Raw genomic sequence first — 23,122 nt, 5'->3', positions numbered from 1 at the left:
TTATAAAAATTAATAAAAATAAAGAGAATTGACAAACGAAGGTTTAGATGCGCAGAATTTAGAGCATTTCGTGAAGAACAGAAGAAAATATTGAAAAACAAGGAAACTACCGTTTGTAAAATTTTGCCTCTTAGGAGAGATCTGGCAAAGAGGACCTCCCTGAGCACGTTTGTTTTATATCCGGTTTTTACGAGCTTTCATTCTCTCTCTCTCTCTCTCGCTCTCTCTCTCTCTCTCTCTCTCTCTCTCTCTCTCTCTTTGTCGGCCTTTCATAATCTTTACGACTTCCGTTTTTTATTTTCACTACGTTTGCGAGTACACGACATTCGCGTATCTTTTGTAACAACGATGATTTAGATCACGTTTCCGCGTTGAGCAGAGCCTCGACTAGCTTGTCGCAAGCAGAATTTCTGCGTTAAAAAAGTGCACTGCTTTGTGCGCAAAAGCGCATTAAAAAAAAGGACAGGCCAATGAACGCGCCCCCTAAGCTATCGTCAGCTGTGTTTGATGATTTTATCGTGGGCACGGCCTATCGGCTACGTCATGCGATCAATGGGGAAAATATCCTTCGAGCAATTTATAATGGTGATCGCAGCTCAGTATAAACCGAACACAAGAAAATTTTAAAAATATATTAAAGATATGCATTAAGCGTAGAGTATTTGCTAAATCTAAATTTCACACTTATATGTATAAAATATTAATTCCAAGTATTATCTTGCAAGTATACATATATATACTTAACTGAGACATATCACTTATTATATTTATAGAATTTTCTCTTATTCACACACGAGCGCGCAAAAAGATGCGGGAAATATTTAGGACGTGGGTTCCCTGATATTTCCAAATGAAATTCCAAGACAGGACAAGTCCAAAGAAGGCATGCAAAGCACATTTGTGAGCATGTGCGCATGTAAACTTATTGTAAATTTTCTCCACAGAGAGTACTGTCTCTCCTGTCGCACAACTAAATGCAACGCGCGAAACAGCAAGGTTCTCGTTGCGTTGGACCTCGAAAAGCGCCATAACATAACGGAATAATGGCTATTAGAAGGGGAATATTATCGTCGCGGGGCGCTCAGCCGCCCGACGTTGGAGACGTTTATCGATCGTTCGGCTGCGTTCGGCGCGATAAAGCGAGAAAGGGAAAGTGGCTGGCTCGGTTTGCCATTCTTCCGCATTTCCGTGACCTTCGAGGCCCCGATAAAACACCGTCATTTCGCCTATCGCGACTTCATCCGTAAAGCTTTAACAAACTTTGACTTTATGCGTTTAGTATGCAAAAGATAATTCCAATCGGCGTGCGATTACGCCTAAGTAAAGTTCAACCGAAGTCAAATCTGACAGTCGAGTCAAAAGCACTAAAATATGTATAAGTAGAGTAAGAGAGAGAATAAATTCAGCGTATGTGTTCTTCGATAATTCGGTTGTAATTCTGAATAAGCGCAAATAAATAATAAAACAAAAAAAATGCCAAACAACTATTTTTACAATATTCAAATATTCATCAACAAAGAGTAATAGTTGGAAAATTAAAAACAAAAAAAAGATTAATAAAATTTGTAATTGCTATACATGCCGAACAAGAATATAACTGAATAAATTTATTGCAATAAGGCAAAAAAAACAAATTGTTTTTGCAAAATATTCTATTATGCCTCAATATATGTAAAATCAACAGATTTTGTTTTGATATAACTTAAGTACAAGGTGCCGCTAATTTATTGCACTAGGTATCTCATTTCATCCCTTATTTAGTGCTCGAAAATCGACGCTGGTACATCGATAATCACGTATCAATGCGTCTAATAATCTATCGATAAGTGCAAAGGAGAGTTCAGAGAATACCGAGTCGCACATAAAGTGTGTATGACTCTATGATAAAAAAAAAAAGAGCCACCAAGTGAAATTGCATTAAAGCGGATTAGCTACGGCAGGGTTGATTTAACGAAGCAGAGCGTGGCGTGTTTACCATGAATATGAGAAAGGGCTGTGCTCTCTTTGTTCATCCAAAGGCGAAACATAAGTCCGGGTCACGTAAGCGACTCCCCGGCGTCTCGTCGATCGATGGCTCTCTACTTTCCGTGTAAATGGTTCCTAAGGGTAGTGGAATCCCGGTGTAACGCATAATGACGAGAAATCCAAAATAAAGTTAAAGTTTTGACTTATGCAGTAAAATAATCCCTTATTTTTTTAATAAAGCGAATCCACAGGCACATATATTCGAAGTTTTGATAAATATAAGAAATTAAAAACATGAAACATTGCAAGCATGGCTTTGCGAATCGTTAATGTGTGTACATACACACAACGTGTGTTATTTTATTCGAGATATACTTCTTTAATGTTAAATATACACAATATTAAAAAACTTGCAACTTGAGACTTGCAAATTTTATATAAATAAATGTTATTTTTCTAATAAAATCAATTCATGTATATCTAATATGTTAAAATAAAATGTACAACTTTTTCTTTTTAGATACTGTTAAAACAAATTCTAGAAACTTTCTTTAAAAAAATAAAATAAAATTATCTATTTATAAAGAATAATTATATAAAAGTAGATTATAATATGTTAAAAATTAGATTGTAATATATATGTTTAAAAATTTTTAATATTATATAATAAATATATATTTAGAACGTAGAAACTTTTGAAGAACTGTCGTAAATAGTGCAATTAGTAAATTAAGTGATATTTCAAAATTCAACTGTTTCATACAGAAATAATTTTGTTCAACGATGTAATAGTGAACGACGTCACAAGTTGAAGCCAGCAAATCTAAATATATATAATTATGCTGTTTTCGTAACGATATTATAAATTCTGCCAAATGCGCTCTCGAAAGATGAGAGGTAGGTATAAATAGTACACGTAATAAATTATATCCGACTACGGGATAGGTGGGTCGATAATTCATTAGTTGAATCGTGCTGGCATTTGTAAACTGTAATAATACAGAACCACGTCGTTATACGAAACTAAATTGTAACTATGAACTATAATAGTCAAGAAATATTAATAGTTCAATAATTTAGTGCAAATATGCACAATGCATTGATCTATCTCATGCAGTATTCAAGAATTATATTGCATCTAACATGGATGTGAAGAATAATATTATGTGATATTCATCATATGTCAAATCAGAAGAAGCAAATATCGGCTTAAGCTCGAAAAACATAACATTTCGACAAAAATACATCTAGTAGGATGATATACATTTCAGTATTATATTCTCTATAATTGATATACATTTCAGTATTATATTCTCTATAATTATTATATGCAACAAAAATATTAAAACCGTATAAGTGTTAGTAACTTAATTGCAATCGCAATTTTTAAATTACAAGGCAGACTCGGGGTAATCTCTATCGCGAACTTATTTAAACGTGTAATCGTTTCTAGATAGCTCGTTAGCTTTCGTTACAAACTGTAAACGACATTTCAAGCTCATCTTCGATTTGCTCGCCCTGAGAGCAATGAACCTATAAAGCAATGAAACGAGCTTTACAATCGCGGAAAAGAAGTTCCGTTTGTTCGCTGCTCGATTTCCATATCTATCGTCGCATGTAAATAAGCGACTTAAATAAGAGCTCTGCGTGCTCGTAGCAGATCGATTGTGTTTCACTCGATTTAATAATATCGATTTAATAATCTATCTTTAAGTATCGCATTTCGTGAACAATGAAATAACCTCACAGTCTCGAAATAAATCGTCGCTACATAGATGCGAAAAACTCCGAAATTGTGTCAACGAGGTACAAAGGGTTTAGCGAAGGATAAAATGAACACGCTCACCAAAGTTAATTAGTCTCGAGTGCCAGATGGTACGATCGGCATAGTTCCCGCATTAAAATGCGACACGTTGGGAAAAAAAAAAGTTGCGCGCGACACATATTACTCGTCGTAACACAAGAGAGGTGACACAGGTTTTTTCCACAATAGCCTACATGATAACACGATAACATCAAATGTACGAAAAATATTAATAAACGAAAATGTAAGCCCAAGATAATAATTTTCATTATAATTGACGATTGTTCTGCACAAAAAAAAAGTAGACTTTAGCATTTATTATATAATAAACAGTGCATCTAAAGTAATATTAAAAAAGAAAGATATAATCAACAATGATATAAACAACATATAAAAACAATACAAACAATATATGAAAACTTTTGAATACCTATATTACAAAGTATACCGTATGATTAATCAAACCGTATGATTAATCATTTTGGACCGTTCATGAAATGAACTATCATCGAGCAGATATTGCACTATACTCTAATTACTTGTAATGAACATAATAGATCGCATAACGAATTCCAAATTCCGATTCAGTTATTATTGTATAGCCATTATCAAACATAACCACTGTTTCCAGACTGTTGATAATTACAATTATAAATTATGCTCGCGCCATTTATTAAATATATGCGCATCTAATATTAAATAGTAATCATCATTAGAGAGAGAGAGAGAGAGAGAGAGAGAGAGAGAGAGAGAGATTCTCATGGTCTCACACTAAATTGTCAAAATTTTTTTCCAAAACTCCTTATGCTAGATGTATTAAACATCGTTACAAATATTGCGTTAAATGATTAATGATAAGAAAAAAAAAAGTTATTGATGACTTATTATTAGCAGTAGTCGCAGTAAGTCGTCAATCATTTCGACAATGAATCACAGATACCCATCGTATTGATTAAACGATTAATGGATTATTCAAACATTTGTAGATTACGTTTTCACAAATTCAACAATCAATATAAGACCGCAGATTAAATAACACACTTTTTCTACGAACATTTGATGTAAATATTTCAAAAATATTCGATGTAAAAATCATTTGTAAACTTTGCGCAATTTTATATAACAAAAATTTAATTTACTTAATAATAGTTCATGTGATACATCTTAAATATGTAATATTCTTTGATAAAGTACGATATTATAATTATATCAATATTTTGAATAATTAAATTCAATATACATTGTATCATAATAATATAGTCATAATAATAATACTATAATAATTTTCTCAATACAATTTATTGAAATAATTCTCTTCCAGAGAATATAGCCAAAGTAAAAATTCATAAATAATTAAATAAGCAATTTAGAATTAACACATAGAATTAACTTATAGATAACTTGTAAAATAAAAATAACAGTAGAAAGCTAGAAATTTTCATTATAAATTTTGTCTATCAAATAATGACGCCTTTAACAAGAAGCTAACTTTGTGATAAACGGTATATCGTTTGTTCTTAAATATTACACACACTCGATCAAAGTCTCCACAGCTCGACAGTATCGCGCAAGTTTCTGTCAAATAATAAGAGCTGTCTGGACGAGCAAATAGATTATAAAAGACGTTATGTAAACAGATATAGTTTTTCAATAGATAATTACGAAGTAAAAACTATACAGTCAACAGTATAATTATAAATCCTACATACCCATATAATATCTATCTAATATCAGTTTAAATCCACGAATAGTATCAATTGCAATTTTACAACTCTAAATAACGCATATAACGCATAATTGTCATAAATGTAGAAATTTCTTACGTAATGATTGATTATGATTTCATTAAAAATGTGTTTAAAGCTTAGTAATCATTATTTTGCGGACTTTATTTTTTTTATATAAATCTATTTATTTATGTCTAAAACGATTATAGACGGTAGGCGACATTAGTCTTATGTTTTATAATCCTATTTGTATATTTCTCTCGTATAAAAAGTTTATCGCATAGGAAAATGCGACAATAAAAAGTAAATTAATAAAATTATGCAAAATCCTCCACAATTAAATAAACAGTGCAATCACATGATACAATTGCGAGAAATTTTTTTCCCTATTCTGTATGAGAGAGTACCATCATCTCACACATTCTACACTCGTTGCAACTCGTACAGAATGATCGCTTGCAAATTAATGAAACGACCAACGGCCGCGAGAAAAAATCGCTAACGCGCCGGCAAAAAGCGTTGGGAGTCGCATGAAAAGCAACCGATTCAAATGCAAAATTAAAAGCTAACTAAATCACAGTATACGCGAGCGCAGTGACTGCCAGTTGCGGCGAGAAATTTTGCCGGCTGCGTCAACACGATGAAAAACAACCGAAATAATACGCGAGTGTGCGCGCACGAAAGCTTAAATTCTTTGGATGAGGAACCTGGGAATCGCGTATAAAGCAGGAGAACACGTTTCGTGCACAGAGACTGGTGGTTCGACGTTATATCGATACTCGATAACTCGAGCTCCTCCTTCTTTTTTAATGGATACATCGATACGCTGACTGGCTAGCACCTTCGACACGCTTTTATGGCAATCAGTCGAAAAGTTGTAAAACCAACTGTATCGAATGACGCGCGACGTAGAGAGGTCTGAAATCGACGTAATGGACACTATCACGCCTGGCTCGAATCGTATTAAACTCCTAACCGGTCTCATACGTGCTGTGCACATCGATAGGAATGATTTTTACTCTCTGCCGTGAGTACTTGACAAAGTACGCGTCGTGATACACAACAACTTGCTCGATTGCACGTGGCAATTTTTTTAAAAATTTATAAAAAGAAAAAAAAGTTAAATTGTTTAATAATAAAAATAAAAAATCTCTCAATTCACGATATATGAATAAATTGTAATAAAACCTGCCAATAAAAAAAATCGACGTGTTTAAATGTCATCTTGTTCTTAACGGTCAATTTAAGGTTTATTCGAAGATTAAGGGTGATTCACTTAACCTGACAATGCTCAGAGAAGCCCCTTTTAGGACGCGCAACATGTGAGAACACACGCGACTTTCTAGACGCGATTATACGGTTAAACGCAACAAGTAAATAGAAGCATTAAGGAAACTTTGCCTTCAAGAGAGAGAAATAGAGGAAATATCGATATAATTTCCGCGCTATTAAATCGGTAACGTGTAATAGTACTGTCATGAATTTCTCACATGCATATGAAAATATTAAGCATAAATAGCCGCAAAAAATAATTAATAGTGATTCAAGAACAGTCATTTGAAAATGAGTAGCTATATACTGACAATATGAGATATAGATTAAAGGGAAAGTTACATACTGAATGTCTAAAAACATTTCAATTCGATAACATTTAAAACGATTTGCGGTTAAATTGTATCGAGCCGGAACACTTACTTTACCAGTAGAGAACCATGTCGAAACTTGTTGCGAAATTTGCGTGAACGTGACAATCTTACCTTAAGCTGATGTTGTGGTCGTCTGAGCGCGCCCTGGTCTCGTCGTCCGCCTAGTCGATCAGCTTCCGCTTCCAATCCCTCCATCGAGGATTCCGCTTCGCTCAACCAAGCCAAGAACTTGTCTAGAGACCGGTCGAAGTTGTGAAGCGAGTTCATCGCGGAGTGTAGTAGTTTTCCCCGATTGATGATGCTGCAAACGGATCGGACGATACAGTATTACATTCGTGATCTGCAGTTTGATTTGAAACAAAGTTTCTAAGCCCGACGGTATAAATGTAAATGCAAGAGTATGCGCCATATGTTATGCGCTCCACAAAGATTTCAGTAACTGCATTATATATATATTTTCTTTCGACTACAAATACTTAAAATCAATCTTTTTTTTTTATAATAAAATTTTCGAACGTCATTATCTTTGTTATGCGATTTTATTATTTCTTAACATTAACATAACACATTTTTTGGTTAATAATATATTAATATATTTCTTAATATATTTGTGTTAGTATTATATTTGTGTATCAAATTTTCAATAATTCGAATTTATTCAATTAAATTATTAATTATTATAATATATTAATTATAATTTTAAATATCCAATCAATATTCCAATACAAAAAAATTTAATGTTTATTCTAATGCAACTAATTTCATATATGTACATAATATCAATAAAATCAGAATTATTGCACGTTCGAGAAAAATTCTTTAAAAGATTGTCAGAAACTTTGGCAAGGGAAGAAATTATTAATACTCACCTCGTGTTCAAATTATTGTATCTCTGATTGATCGTCTCCGTCATTTTCTTCACACGTGTAGTGTCGTCCTGCTGATAAACAGCTATCAGCTTCTGAGTGAGCTGATTAAAAAGTTCAATGTGGTGCTTATACTGATGCAATTCGGCATGGAACGACTGTAAGAAAAAGAAAAGAAACGAGATCGTAAAATCGAAGAGGGTGGGCCAGCGGACAAAAAAGAAAACTTATCTAACTCCGGCTTCGTATCGAGTTAGAAGGAGCCGTGCCTCTTCTGCACTTGAACCTTGATAAGTCGGTAAAGTTAAATCTTTGCAGGATTCGACTAAAGTTTTACGCCAATATATCGTACGGCGTAACTTTTCTTCGGATATCCTCCGGTAGGCACACTGATTGGTCCCAATCAAAGTTGCAAAGCACATGGGGAAATAAAAATCTTCCGTATAAATAATGTGTATTTTCGAAACAGATAAAAACAACGTAAGTGAAAACAATTAAAATAAATACTCACGAAAGCAAAATATTCTTCAAATGCATTATCCCTTCGAAGCAATTAAGTAAATATTACGATGAACTATGCTTTCATCTCGAAACTCATTCAGAAGACACGTCAAGTTCGGAAAAAGCACACAAATGCATGCATTACACTCTTACAAAACAGACGCGATATGTACGGTCACGAAAATAAATTATTCCATGAATATCTCATTTGACTCTTTTGAATCTGAACAGAGTTCTTCGCGCGCGATGTGCTTTGCCGGCTGAGATCTCGTTGATTGAGATGTTGCAAAAATTCCGTTCCCTCTCAGCGATTCATTTTTTTTTTTTTTTTCAGGGCACGTTTATATTCTCGTATGCAAAGTGGGAGAGAATTACTAGATAGGGCTTATTACCGGGCAGATAGATTCCGAAGCGCTCGCTCTCTTTAATTCTGCTTACAAATGAGAAAAGTTTGCGGCTTTGGAAAACATTTGCACCCGCAAACTTTGGATATACATTCAGTACTTAAGTAGATAGGCATACTACATAATAATACGAGAAAAGATTTTGCATTTTTAAAATGTTCTTGCATTGTTTGCAGTAAACAGGGTGTCTACTCAAATCTTGTAAAAAAATTTCCTGATTCTCCAAGTAATTTTCTTTCAAACTTCAAGTGAAGAAGACATTTTTAAAATTTTAATACAATTTTCTCTAAAATAAATTTGTTTATTACATATATTTTCTGATGTTTATCATTCATACCAAGGAAAAACACAGAGTCTCTTAAGTTTCAAGTGCTAGATTTATAAATGTTCTAAAAAACTAATTAACTCTTCTAAGATAAGCATTTTCTCTTACATAATATTTTCATTTCTTTATCATTAAAAATTACACAAAATATGTAATCTTCATATTCAATATTATATTAAGACATTAAATATATTAAACAGAAATAAATAAATATATATACATATTTTTTTTTATCGATTTGTTTATACAATATCTTAACATAATATCGAATATGAAGTACATATTCTTTGTAATTTTTAATGATAAAAAAAAATGTATAAATTGCATGAAATACCCTATGCGATAATCGCGCTAAAAAATAATTCCGCGAATAAGTAATAAATTACCTCATACTATCTAATAAATTATCTTTGCATCCAAAAACTCGGTGCCATCCTAGATTTGCTTATTTTCTCCCAATCTCTCATTGATGCATCTTCAAAAACACTCACAAAATAGTCGCGCAATATTATGCACAACACTCCCGATTTCGATATGTGTATATTATGTGTATTGATGCACGAAATCTATGTCAGAGACCGATATTTTCCCGCTTACGTATCGCTGCACAAATGATAACAAAATCACCCCGCGTACCGCGCGTTATATACATACAAAAAATTAATGTACTTTTTCGGATCAATAGATATGTATAATGAAACGACCGTTCGTCTTTCAATTCGACACTCCCGACTTTTGACACTCGTTCGCGCGTGATGTTCACTCCCCTCCTCCCTACCCTCCCGCAATCCAAATCACCGTTTCCGATAAATTCGTGATTATTAAATTAATATATATATATATATATATATGTATATACAAATGTATATATAAATGTTTTGATATGTGCATATATTCTTTTGTAAAGAAATTAATGTCGCTTTTTGTATATACATATAAACAATCAATTTAATATAGAGGAGCAAAGATACGAACGTCTCATTTCAATACTTATATGTCTGGCATTTCGGATGATTTAATTTGTTAATTAATACATATATTAATAATTTTTAGGTATAGAACATTTTGTATAAATTGTATTATTTTCAAACGCTTAAAATCTGATAAAAAATGCTTAAAAAAATCGTCAGCGGACAAAATAAGCAGCGTGAACTTTGGTGTCTCGGTTTGTTCTGAGCCATTTTTTTTATTTAATAGCCAGAAATATTTATTTAATCTATCAAAAACTCTACAACTATTAAAAATAAAACGAGACCATTCACAACAATTTATGCGTTTCTATAAAGTGAGACGCCAGTTTCACACGGTTGACTGTTCACAATTGAAAGCAAAATTATTAAAAAGAAAATTTTCGAAAAAATTTCCTGAAATTTTCTAAAATTCCATGAGACTTCCCTGATTTTTCCAGATACAAGAGAAATCCCTGAGAATTCCAGGTTTTCCAGAGAGTAAACACCCTGAGTAAATGCTAATGTAATTGCATATATGTAATAAAATGTTGACATAATTTGATATAATATAGAAAATAATTTTTAAGCTATTCACACAACATTCATTTAGATATCCAAAGAATATTGAAATTCATATTCTTTTTTGATGTCATACAACGAAATGATATTGGTTAGCAGACACATCTCGTTCAATACTAATACAATTTCAATACGCAAGATGAAAAATGCACTGTCAAAACATTCCATCGTACAAATAACGTAAAATAAGCACCGTAGATGCAACGATAAACAAATACATAACGTAACAAAAATGTCTTTGAAAGATTGAAACGTCCATTAAAAAATAAAAGTTCCATTCAAACTATGACACAATCACAAGAATACTGTTTACAATTGATATCTTTCAAACTATATAGATTTTCCTTACAATACTTTGCTGTAATAATATTACACAAGATCTACTCTTTTAACGCATTTCAATTAAATAATCCATCAACACTACTTAGTACTTCGTGATGATATTTTTTATCAATATTTATAAAAAAAATTAAATTCCAAAAGTAACACTATTAATTCTTTAAATAAACTAAATAAATAAAGCAATTATCACGTACTCGTACAGCACACACTACCTCGTTTTTCGTCTCACTATCCACTAAAAACATTTTTCACGCGCGGTACTAAAAACTCACCAACTCGAAGAGCTAATGCGGTTACTCGCGCAAAGACGGAAAGAAGAGAGTTCGACGTACCTTTTGTTCCCTGAGCTGCGCTTCGAGCACGTCGGCAGTATGCCCTACAGCTCGCATTCTCTCAAGTCGAGTTTCCATACGTGCTAACCAGACCTCCACCTCGTTTCTCTTCGCCTCGTATCGTTGACTGTCTCCCAGCATCATGTCCAGCTGCGTCTTCCTTTGCATGACTTTTGAATTGGTCTCGTCCCAATGTTCTCTCAGCTTGGTAACTGTAACATTAAAACCAAACAAATAACGAGGTGAATATACATTACTGAAATATACGCATACAAATAATGTGCTTTAAAAGTCCCGTGATAATAAAATGTCAATCATCGCGAATATTTGCGATACCGAAATTGTGCGAGCAAATTTGCTTCAGCTCTTAATTTGCAATATTGTCACACATTTGGAATACTGTCATATTGTTCTTTTTATAAAGATTTACTTTTTTTTATTTTTCTTTTTTTTTAGAATATTTAACTTTGAAAAATGTGACATCAAATCTAATTTAAAAATCATGATTTTGTCGACGAGATAATGTAATTCTTTCTTTCAAATTATATTATAAACATACAATAAATAATATAAATAAATCGAAATTAATACTATCAAAAATGCACTATATATTTAAGATTTCTGATGAGATAATGACAAAAATAACCTAATAGGCTAATTCTCATGAAATTATTTATACGTTTGAAAAACAATGAATTATCGAAACAACTCAAATTGTTATATAAACGCAGTAAGAGGTTTTTTATTATCATAAAATATGGCTATTATATTTATATATGCATATATTTATTTATTTATATATTAAACGAGAATACAAATTCCCTTTGGTACATATGAGAAATAAAGACAACAGGACATAAAAGAGAGATAACGAATTGATTAACTAACAATGTTCCGTAAATTACGTTTAAAAATGTTAAGACATGGGCAAAAAATATATATATTATTATACATATTTATATATGTATATATTATTTTCTTTCTTCGTGTTACATACGCACACGCACACACACAAATATACATACATACATTTATATATATATATATATATATATATATATATATATATATATACATATATATGTATGTGCATACACTGAGACATTTTGCCTAAAATTTAATATAAAATCAAGAAATATCATCAAAAATAGCAACATTATTTTTTATGTTAGAGCAACGCTCAGATTATTTTTTATATCATTTCAAGCTCTTATCCCATTATGTCTTTCAAATATTTCCTATAAAATCTGAAAGGCTGTGTTTGAAATTTACAAAGTATCAGTTGAAAACAATCCAAATGGCAAGTTAGACAAGACAGCTGGATAAAACAAGCAACAAAAAATTGGAAATAATTCAATATCTGCAATAACAAAAGTCGCACGCGTGAACATCATGTCCGCGTACCTTTAAGAATGCACCTTATATGCGCAATGTTGCGAGAGCGCATGTCGTCAAACAGCACGGACACTAAAATGGAAAATGAAGTACTGATAGATATATATATGTATATATCCTTTTATAGAAGAAATCTGCAATGGTTCTGTTAATCTAATGTATACATATAATTTACAAATACGCATACAATATTATTTTTAATCAAAAAATTAATTAACACAAAGTTAAAGTATACGCGATGACTAGAATAAAAAATTATTTCAATTTCATGAAAGTTTTTACTTTTTGCACAGTATATTTTTTCAATTAAGCATAAAATGTTTGCTTCGAATATCAAATGTAGTAAAGAGCGGAAGAGATAGAAATTTTAATAAAAATATTCTCTTAATATATGTTGCCAAATAATTTCTCTGCGTGTAAATTTTTAACATAATAGATAAAAAATATATTGAAAAATAACAGATATTGCTTTTTCCACATATTTCTAAAAACTTGCAGAATTTTTATCACCTATTTCTGATTAATCTAGTTGAATTTTTCTCAGTTTCCTTCACAATAATTCAATGCTATGTACATAATAATATAATATATAATTTATAACTTGCTTGATAGTAACATATTAATTGGTTGGTTGTAGACAATATTATCGTCTGTAAGTTGAATATATGCATAGTTGAATGTATATATACTCGAAACTTGGACGATTACTCGAGGAGAAAATAAACGTTGCGTCGTCCCATAGGTTGATATAATCCGAGAACTCGTGCATGGTCGCGCAATATAGTGAATTTCAGAGAGATATAAGGGACACGTTGCCCTCGTCTCAGGGCTTCGTTAAAGTGGTTTAAACTATCGCTCTGCTTCAAAAGCTATACTCGGTAATACATCTCTCTACCCTATGTCTATCCAATATTAATGCAAGAGATGTAACCGACTCGTTGCCGTTATCATATCTATACTACTCGCTATTTAATAATATTCTCCTTTCATCAATATATTATATGTATATTCTTGCACCGTTTAACTTTTCGCGACATGATGGTACGCTGAGCGTATCATTTTATTTCGCTCAATTATTTTCATGAATTTCTTAACATTAAATATTATTTTTTCTTATTTTTTTGCGGAGCCGCTAAAATATGAACGAATGTAAAAAAAATAATTGTATATTTTTATTTTCATAATTACTGTAAACTAATAATCAAAATTTATGCTTTTTATAAAAAAACAAAAAAATCATTTTTTACTAAACTATTATCAATATCGAAACGTTAAGCACTTATTCAGAACACCCTGAAGTATTTAAAAAATTTTTTTGTTACGTTTTTTATTAAATTAATAAAAAATCATCAAAAAATATGAAAAAATTAATATTTTCTACGATAAATGTAAATAAATAGTTTCAATATATCTTATAACGTGTGGTAATCTGGGAAATTTCTTTCAGAGTTGGATTACTGGAATCCAACTCTGAGATCAAAATTTTCAAATTTTTTAATAGCCAATCCAAAATAGCGGACCAAAATTTAAAAAATTTTATTTTTTGGATTTTAAAAATCTGATTTTAAATTTATCATCAACAATTCATAAAACCTTTAGATATAGTTTCAAAAAAATCTGTTTTAAAGATATAAAAATTCGTGACATAAAGGATTAATTTTTATAATTTGGCAAATAAATATTTCAACATATTATTTATGTTATATAATAAATAATTTCTTTAAAATAATTACAAATAACAATAGATTATGAAACTAAAAGATAATAACTTAGTTAGAAAGTAATAATTTAATGATATTCGTGCACAATTGTGAATGTTAAGCATGAATTAGAATTGCTATTAAAGAGAAATATAAATGTAACAGAACACAAGTAGAATAACATATAATATTAAATAAACTATAACAGACAAAACTAGAATAACATATAATATCAAATTATAGCTTTAGTTTTCAAAACTGAATGCAATTAAGTATTATTTAAGTATTATCGTGTTCTAATATAAACCAAACAAATTCGTTAATTATAACTGTTTTGTAACGTCCTTAATTTGAACAAAACGTTAATTGTATTCTTGAATTATAATTACGTAAAATTTTCATGCATTATTAAAAAGCTAAATAAAATAAAAGACGTAATGTTATAATTAAAGTGAATATATAACACATGTTAAAGTGTGTAAAATGTTCTTAATAGAGGTAAAAATAGCTGTGCTTCAACAAGAAGTGGTAAACTGTAACAGATAACAGTAAACTCGCTGTAGAACCCATGGGAACAATTTGCATCGCAAAGGATTCGCCATCTTACATATTCATGTGCTTACTGTATTAATAGTTTCAACTATTCCTAAAGTTCTAACTGTCCCGTTTAACACACCGCGTTATCCATTATTCAAATATAATAAATGATGCACGATATACACAACTACAACAATTTAGTCATGACAAATGTCACCACATAATTGGGGGAAGGCGCGATGAATAAAAGGATTAAGAAACAGAAGACATGTATATGGGGACTTTTCGAAGGGCTCGACTCCATCGCTTCCATTCCCTAAAGAACTTCGTGCGAAAAACGAGGGTATTGTCTGCGTTTCCTCAATGACTTTCAACGAACTTATTATGAGAGCAATTCGCCCTCATCAACCCCTATGCACTTCGACCTGCGCATCAAAGCCGTCCTTAAGTGTACCTTTCTACTTGCATGCAAATTACAAGTATAGAGTATCAGTCGAAAAAAATTTAAAGACGATACTTTCTTCAATAATTTCGTCTAATTCCATTCTAACAATAATTCAACAAATGCGTTAATAATTTAATTAATTTTCGATCAGAATGCCGGAAAATAATTCGTAATCCTATTCAAATTTAAATCATTGAAACTGGACGGATAAACTATGTCAAAAATTAATAAATCTAATACAAAAGTTAATAAATTTAATACATTTCGGGATTTATGAATTCAATATTGCACAAAACATCTTTAGCATTTTAAAATATGACATTAATAATTACTTTGCGAACGTTATGAGAGAAAAAGAAAAGTATATTTAAGGTTTAATAAGTGTTTCATTTCTACTACTTATGTCGAAATTCCTCTATATTAACTCAAAATTCAAAATTTTGAAATCTTTAAAAATTTACCCTGCACAATATGATTAAAAATGGAATATAATTAAATCTCAAAATCATAAATATTGTCTTATATCGAACTAACTTTGTTATAGCGACTGTACGCAAAAATTCATGAAAATAAAAATTTTAATTCTTCGGAGCATCTTTACTTTAACTCACATATTAATTAATTTTATATTTCAAAAGATTCATCCAGTTCTTCCTTAAAGTTTTAAATTATTTGGAAATCTCTTTCACATTTCATAATTATCTTTTATATGTATTTCACTTTTATGTATTAAAAAAATGCTTAAAAATACGGTCTTACATATTAGCCAGTCTAAGTGTAACGACTGTTATTGCAAAATATATTCAATAATTTTTAATGAAGAATCAATGAAATTCAATAACTGTGTTTAAATTTTCTTGTCAAACAATAAATTGTCTTAGAATAACGTAACACGAAACTAGCAAGCGATATATCATCTTTCGCTAGATAGCTCTATGAGAGAGTTATTGGAAGAATAATATATGCAGTATCGTGACACCTGCAATGAGTTATCGGTACACCTGAGTCTTCCAACAATCTCCACCGTAGCAAATGCATGCACACGTTGCGTTAACTAGTATAGATTATGCAGTCATATACATATATGCAAAACTGACGAGTGCATATTCATGGAAAAGTTACAAAGTTACCACAAGCGCATTGTCTATGAGATTATTGAAATTCACAGTATCAGTGAAAGATTTCAGAAACTAAAAGTTATTTCTTATTGAATCGATTATTAATAAATTGTAAAGTTCCAAACTACACTTTGCCTTGAATTCATAAATAAAACGAAAGCACTTTTTAAAGCTTAGGTTAAAAAAGTATGGATTAAAGCTCAACTCATTATTATTATTTAATACAATATTTCTTGAATCGAGAAAATTTATAATACTTCTAACAGTGTTCCCGTTCGTTAACTCGATCGACATGTACTTTACGCAATTTATCATAATAGTATAGGAATTGAGTTAATATAGAGGAATTTCAACATAAGTAGAGATGAAACATTTATTAAACCTTAAATAGATTTTTCTTTCTCTCTCATAACTCTCTTATTCCATGACGTTTAATACATCACTATTAAATTGTGATGAATAGTTCAATGCATTAAAATGATATTCTTATAACATGATAAAATGGGGAATGAGATATTAATTGTATTCTCTGAAATGAAATTTCTGCCGCATGTGAAACCGTTACAGTAACTACAATGATAAAAAAAAAAACTATTCTATCAAATGTATAAGTCTCCTCTTTTAAACATGAATAATATAGATTCTTGTAAGAATTATTCATTAAATGCTTTACATTTAATAACTCTTATAGGCAAACTAATTGCAGTTACAAACTATGATTAAGAATAAAATAACCACCATATTATTCGTCGCAATCATATGAGAATTGCATAATTAATTAGTTCGTGTTTATCAGTTTGAAGTATCGTCTTTCATTCTATACGACAATGTTAAATGCTGTCGAAAATGCTAACATTACAGACAAATCAAAACGCGGATCATCGCGACAGCAGATGCCGTGCCGAATAACGCTCAACTCCCTGTAAACTTCGTTAACTTGACTTCTCCAAAGATTTCTACGGAGCCTGGCAAGTGGATTATGTTCGAACGCGGTCCGACGAAGTTAGCTGAAAGTTACACGCTTTGTTCATTGTTGTTCCTCACGGTAGTTTGAAGCCGCGCGGTATCTCGATCTCGAAACAAATAAAGATAGAGTTGCTCAGCTAACGAAAGATAGCTAGCTATACGGTAGCGCGTTAATTTAATCCGTATCTGAATTTAATAAACTGAAGCACGAAAATGCTTCAATCCACTGTCAAATTTCGAGACGAAAATATGTTTGTCAATATAATTTTAAAAAAATATTGATTTATTGATACTTCTATTGTATTAATTTAAATTTCGTCGATTAATTCGCGCTCATTTCTATCAACGTAGTTTAAAATTAATCGTTAGTTAACTTGCAGGCTAATAATAACATCAACAACGATTTCAACATTTATATTATATACAATAATTGTCGTTAAAAATTTTGATATCGTCCTGCAAGTTAATCAACGATTACATTTAAATTACGTTAATAGAAACGGACTTATATGAAAAAATAGTTATGTCTCATTTTATATCAATTATTAAATATATAAAAATTTTTTAATAAATGCTAATATGCGTACTCTATTAGAAATTTTTTTTCACAATACGATATCATTTTACAAAAATACTCTCAGTCTTTTCTCATGAAAGTTAAATAAAAATTACAAACTACTAAAAGTTTTACAGTCTTACTCATACACCAATGAGAGATCAAAAGGCCGAAAACTTTTACTGTTAAAATTCAAACGCGCGCTGGCGAGTTTTTTTTCGGTTTACTTGCTGCCGTAGGGGAAATTTCAACTAAACTCTCGGGAGAGATTTTGCAGTAACGATCGAGTAAAGTCCTGCATACATAATTATATACTATTAAACATTACAGAAATTTCCAAAAATCTCACATTATTCTGTTAAAGATAAATTAACAAAAATATCAAAACATTCAAATGTAAGAAGAATATCAAAATTATTTTTCATAAAAAGTTAGAAATTTACATAGGAAAGAAAAATCGCGTTTATACGATAAGCATTTATAAAAGACAACATATAGTAGGAAATACAATTACTAAGAAATAACTAAAACCAAATATAATATACAATATTAAATAATTTATTATTATTAAATTTTAATCATAGTATTAGCTTTAATCATACAAACATTACAAAGGGATTATAAACCGCATGTGTAATTATCTACTTCCGATCAATATACTGGATTGCATATCCGATATACAGAGATAGTGACTCATTCGTTCAAAAGCTCTTTCTTCTCTCATACACATTATAATTTATGTAAACAAAAGGGAAAAAGTAAAATATAAAGTTTCTCAGCAACCATCTTGTATATTATGTAGACTTCATCTTTTTTCCTTTCCCTTCAAGGTACAATAGATGATTTTACAAACACGTTAGCCATTATCCCTAACCGCTTTGGTCTGATAGTTTCACAAGAGGCGATAAGAATAACGAAGACACACTACAGGAAAGAGCAAAGAATAATAGAACCAGAAGGGATACGATGGATTGAAGAAGGTAAGGAAGAGACAACGGGAGAAGCAGACGGCGCACAAAACGCCGGCGGTAGAAAACTTTACACGAAATGGAATTTCCGATAAACTTCGAAGTCATCGGCTTCAAGTCGTCGTCGTTTTCGATCGCTCCTCGCGAATCTCCCCGCTTCCATTACCTGTGCTGCAGACACAGTTTCTTTTCTTCGCCGTTGCGGAGTGAGGGGAAACGTGACGAAGGGCGGAAAAAAAAAACGGGGAAAAAAGAGCCGGGAGTTGGAAGGCGCGGAAAATCGCGGCCTCTCGGAATGAGAAATTGCGAGACACACCTCGGCACGGATACGTGAGACGAGTGTAAAGCGGTTGCGTTTTCAAGCCTTTACGCGAGATTTCGCTCGCGCGAGTCGCTTTATAAGCCGGCATTCGCCGGCACTCGACGCACCTCGCCTAACATCCTGAGGGAATAACACGAGGGAGAACAACGTCCTTATTGTGCGCAAGGAAATCCTACCAACACGCATGCAGCATAAAATGTATGCACTCTCTCTCGGTTCTTGCTTCTGCATGAAACGCAATCGTGTCAATAAATGATCGCCTTCGCGCGAACAAACGTCTTCGCCTTTGTCGTCTTCATAAACGGTTTCAGCGAGAGAGTTTACATATATAATTCTAACTCTCATGCGTGAGAAACAAGACAGATGGGGCGAGAAAATAATCTATGTGTAAAAAAAATTTACAAAACGCGATGCATTTGGATTTTTAAGATTTCTTTCGTATGATCGATGTGGTACACGTTGTGTTCATAAAACGCATATTCTTATTTCTTTATGGCGTGTCTCGGCGGACAGATAATAACTTCGTCGCGCACGTAGACGAGCGAAATTCAAATGTATAGCGGATATGCTCTTTCTATCTCGAAACGAGATATGTGTATAAAACCGATATAGTAATGCAGAAAGTCTTCTCGCATCTCTCTTTTAGTGACATTTTTCTAAATTATCCCTTTCGCGTATGATACTGCCTACATTGTCGAATATTTATATATATATTTTTTATAGAGATAAAAGTAATCCTGAAAACTGCACTCAGTTTATACAAGCAGCACAGATAATCTCACCTTTCTTTTTCAACTGCATATTCGTTCTCTCTTGCGTTTTATATACATATATATTATGACATCTAGTAATTTCTTCTTTTTTTTTTTTGTTTATCACGTACTACTAGAAAATTCACTTTTGAAACTTTTGAGCGCTTAAACCTCTGCTCTCTGTCCGTCCTGTATGATTTTTTCCTCCGTAAAACGTAACATTGAGAGAACCATGACTTTAGAGAATAAATGGCATATAATAAAGCGACGTCTCGGCGGAATTGAAGTTAGTCGTATGCGCGTCCACGTGACCATCCTCCAACTCTAGACACCAAAAACTTTTGCAATATTCCCCGTGAAATTTCATTATGAATACATGTATACTAGAGCAATGCATACGTAGCTCATTACTACTAATGCACGACGGATCCAGACTCATTGTGAACATATGGCGACTATTAAATGCATAAGAACGTAGAGTGTATCATAAATTATACAAGAAAATAAGAGACGCTTATAAAAACAAGTCATAATACTAAAAATTTTAAAATGCAATGCGAATAAATGTATATATGTATGTGCATTAATATCGTCTTTCTTTAAAAGACGAAAGGTTGCATTCAATATTAATGTGCAGTGACACAGTCTTCTACCGTTAAATTATTTCTGTATAGATACTGAGACCAGCTTTTTCGTAACAAGCTGTCTTCTGCAAGCTTTCTCCTTATTGCGAGAATAACTCATTGACGCTGCCTAAACCGTCGCAACTATATTTCAATCTTTTTACTCCGTGCATTCAATTAACTCGGGTATAAATTTCAGCGTTACACATAATATATATCCGAGCATTACCAACCCTTTTACTTTGCCTTTAATAAGATGCTCAGTTATTCTTTAATAATAGTAAATCACTCTTTCTACGGTGCTAACATTCCCGTAATGCGAAAATCCGTACCACGAGAAGCCAAGCTTATTTTTTTCGGACATGATTGATCGATACAGCACCGGTGCCGCGCCATTCGCCTAAATTGCCCTGTAATTCCTGCAAATTGTTTGCAAATTGCGCTCTATTACCATCCACGGATTAGAAAGGAATAACGATGGTGAGAATTATGACATAGAATTTGCTCTTGAAAAAACCGCAATTAACAGGAATAGTATATTTTTTTAACAAAATTATACGAATTAGATTGCAATTAGGCTAATATATTAAAGTTTATATATAAATATTTAATTTAACAAAAAATACGGCTATTTAAATACCTTTTCATGAAATATTTCTCAGATGTAATTTTCTTAATATAATATGAACTAAGAGAAATTAAAATTCATATTCAAAACGCATTAATTAATTTTAAAATTGATTGTACGAAAAAGTATATTAATTCATCAGAATTCTATTGTGTGGAAAAGAATATACTGGCTATTAAAAATGGAACATTATAAATATAAATGTATATACACTGTTGTCATTTTAATATATCCAGCAATACATAATGCATATTAATAAAATTTAAGAATGAGCTCCTAAATATCAAATATAAATGAATGGATAAATAAGAGACAATAGGAGTGAGGAGATTTGATTGGAAATATAAGTTTTTTTCTTTTTTTCAGTTTAATATGTCACATAGTATATTAACATTAATACATTGGTGAATTTAAAAAACGGAAATTGTAATAAAAAAATTGTTTTCACAATTGTTGTCACAATTTTTTGATTACAATTTCCGTTTTTTAAATTCACCAATGTATTAATGTTAATATACTATGTGACATATTATCTAAACTGAAAAAAAGAAAAAACTTATATTTCCAATCAAATCTCCTCGCTCCTATTGCCTCTTATTTATCCATTTACATAATGCATATATTTTATAATTATTTCTAATATAAAAATTTCTGTCAAATCCTCCTCGAAATTGCTTTATTTAAACTGATGTTACATTCTTTATTATTTTAAGATAACCATGTTATATCAAGATACAATAAACAAATATAGAAAAAAAAACAAAAACAAATATTACCTTCGCTTGTCATAACAATGAAACTTTTCGATATAAGCTTTGCAATCATAGTGGCATGCTTGGATTCCATTATTTTACTACTTTGTTATACAAAGATCTTACATAAAATCTTATTCTTTCTTTGATATTAAAAATGAACTTCAAATAAAAGTATATCACAGTATGTTTCACACAGACGTTATTTTCGAGATTGCTATCAAATTTGACAATTGAAGATTCATCATGTGTTTCTCAAAAAATTAAAAAGAATTACGTGTAATATTTTGAGAAAATATCACTTGAAATTATCATGTACTTATCATATATTTGATATCACCATTCATTTTTCTCAATATTCCTAATGCTTGATGTAAGGCGTTTGCAGAACAGCGTGTCGAAATGGTATTAAATCGATCTCGCTGTTGAGCTCAACTGCATCCAATGGAGATTCGCTGAAACAGGATGTCGACAAATTTCACGAAAATCAGAGGCAACTCACGCCAATGCTCCTACTGGCGCGTAACCCTGGGAACTTTCAGTTGGTTTTAATGCGATTAAGTCGTGGAAGGGGGTACGAGGTAAATCAACTCTCGCAGTTCTCTATACGAATATCCCGAGACAGAGTCCGAAGAAGGACCGGAATATATAATTTCAACTCCGCAAAGGCTGGCGCTATGTGCACAGACTCGCGGAATTGAGATCAAAGAAGACCACCGGGATATTTTTCAGAACTTCAACTATATGAGTTTTGAACTCAAAGATTAATAATCAACCGTCGTTTACCCGTCCTGAAGTTATCAAAAGAAAAAAAAAATAGACTAACAACGACGTTGTCGGAAACAAGAGCGAACATTAGCAGCGACGAACGGTTAATTACGTACTTGTATAGCCCAGTCTGAAGCTGTCTTTCCTCTGC

At 31.6% G+C, this 23,122-nt stretch overlaps 1 protein-coding gene across 10 annotated transcripts in view; it reads right to left on the bottom strand.

The window, feature by feature from the left end:
- The window catches only part of LOC140667379 (dystrophin, isoforms A/C/F/G/H), a 433,980-nt gene that overhangs the window by 261,167 nt on the left and 149,691 nt on the right, over positions 1-23,122 (bottom strand). For all 10 annotated transcript variants that reach the window (XM_072895255.1, XM_072895250.1, XM_072895257.1 and 7 more), the window contains 3 exons: positions 11,442-11,653; positions 8,012-8,166; positions 7,254-7,443 (listed from right to left, as the gene is read on the bottom strand). In XM_072895255.1, coding sequence (XP_072751356.1) covers positions 7,254-7,443; positions 8,012-8,166; positions 11,442-11,653 — 557 coding nt within the window. The remainder of the gene's footprint in view (positions 1-7,253; positions 7,444-8,011; positions 8,167-11,441; positions 11,654-23,122) is intronic.

Source organism: Anoplolepis gracilipes, chromosome 7 (assembly GCF_047496725.1).
Source record: "Anoplolepis gracilipes chromosome 7, ASM4749672v1, whole genome shotgun sequence".
Classification (NCBI taxonomy): Eukaryota; Metazoa; Arthropoda; class Insecta; order Hymenoptera; family Formicidae; genus Anoplolepis; species Anoplolepis gracilipes.
The sequence above is the reverse complement of the archived record's forward strand: the minus strand, read 5'-3'. Positions and strand labels throughout refer to the sequence as shown.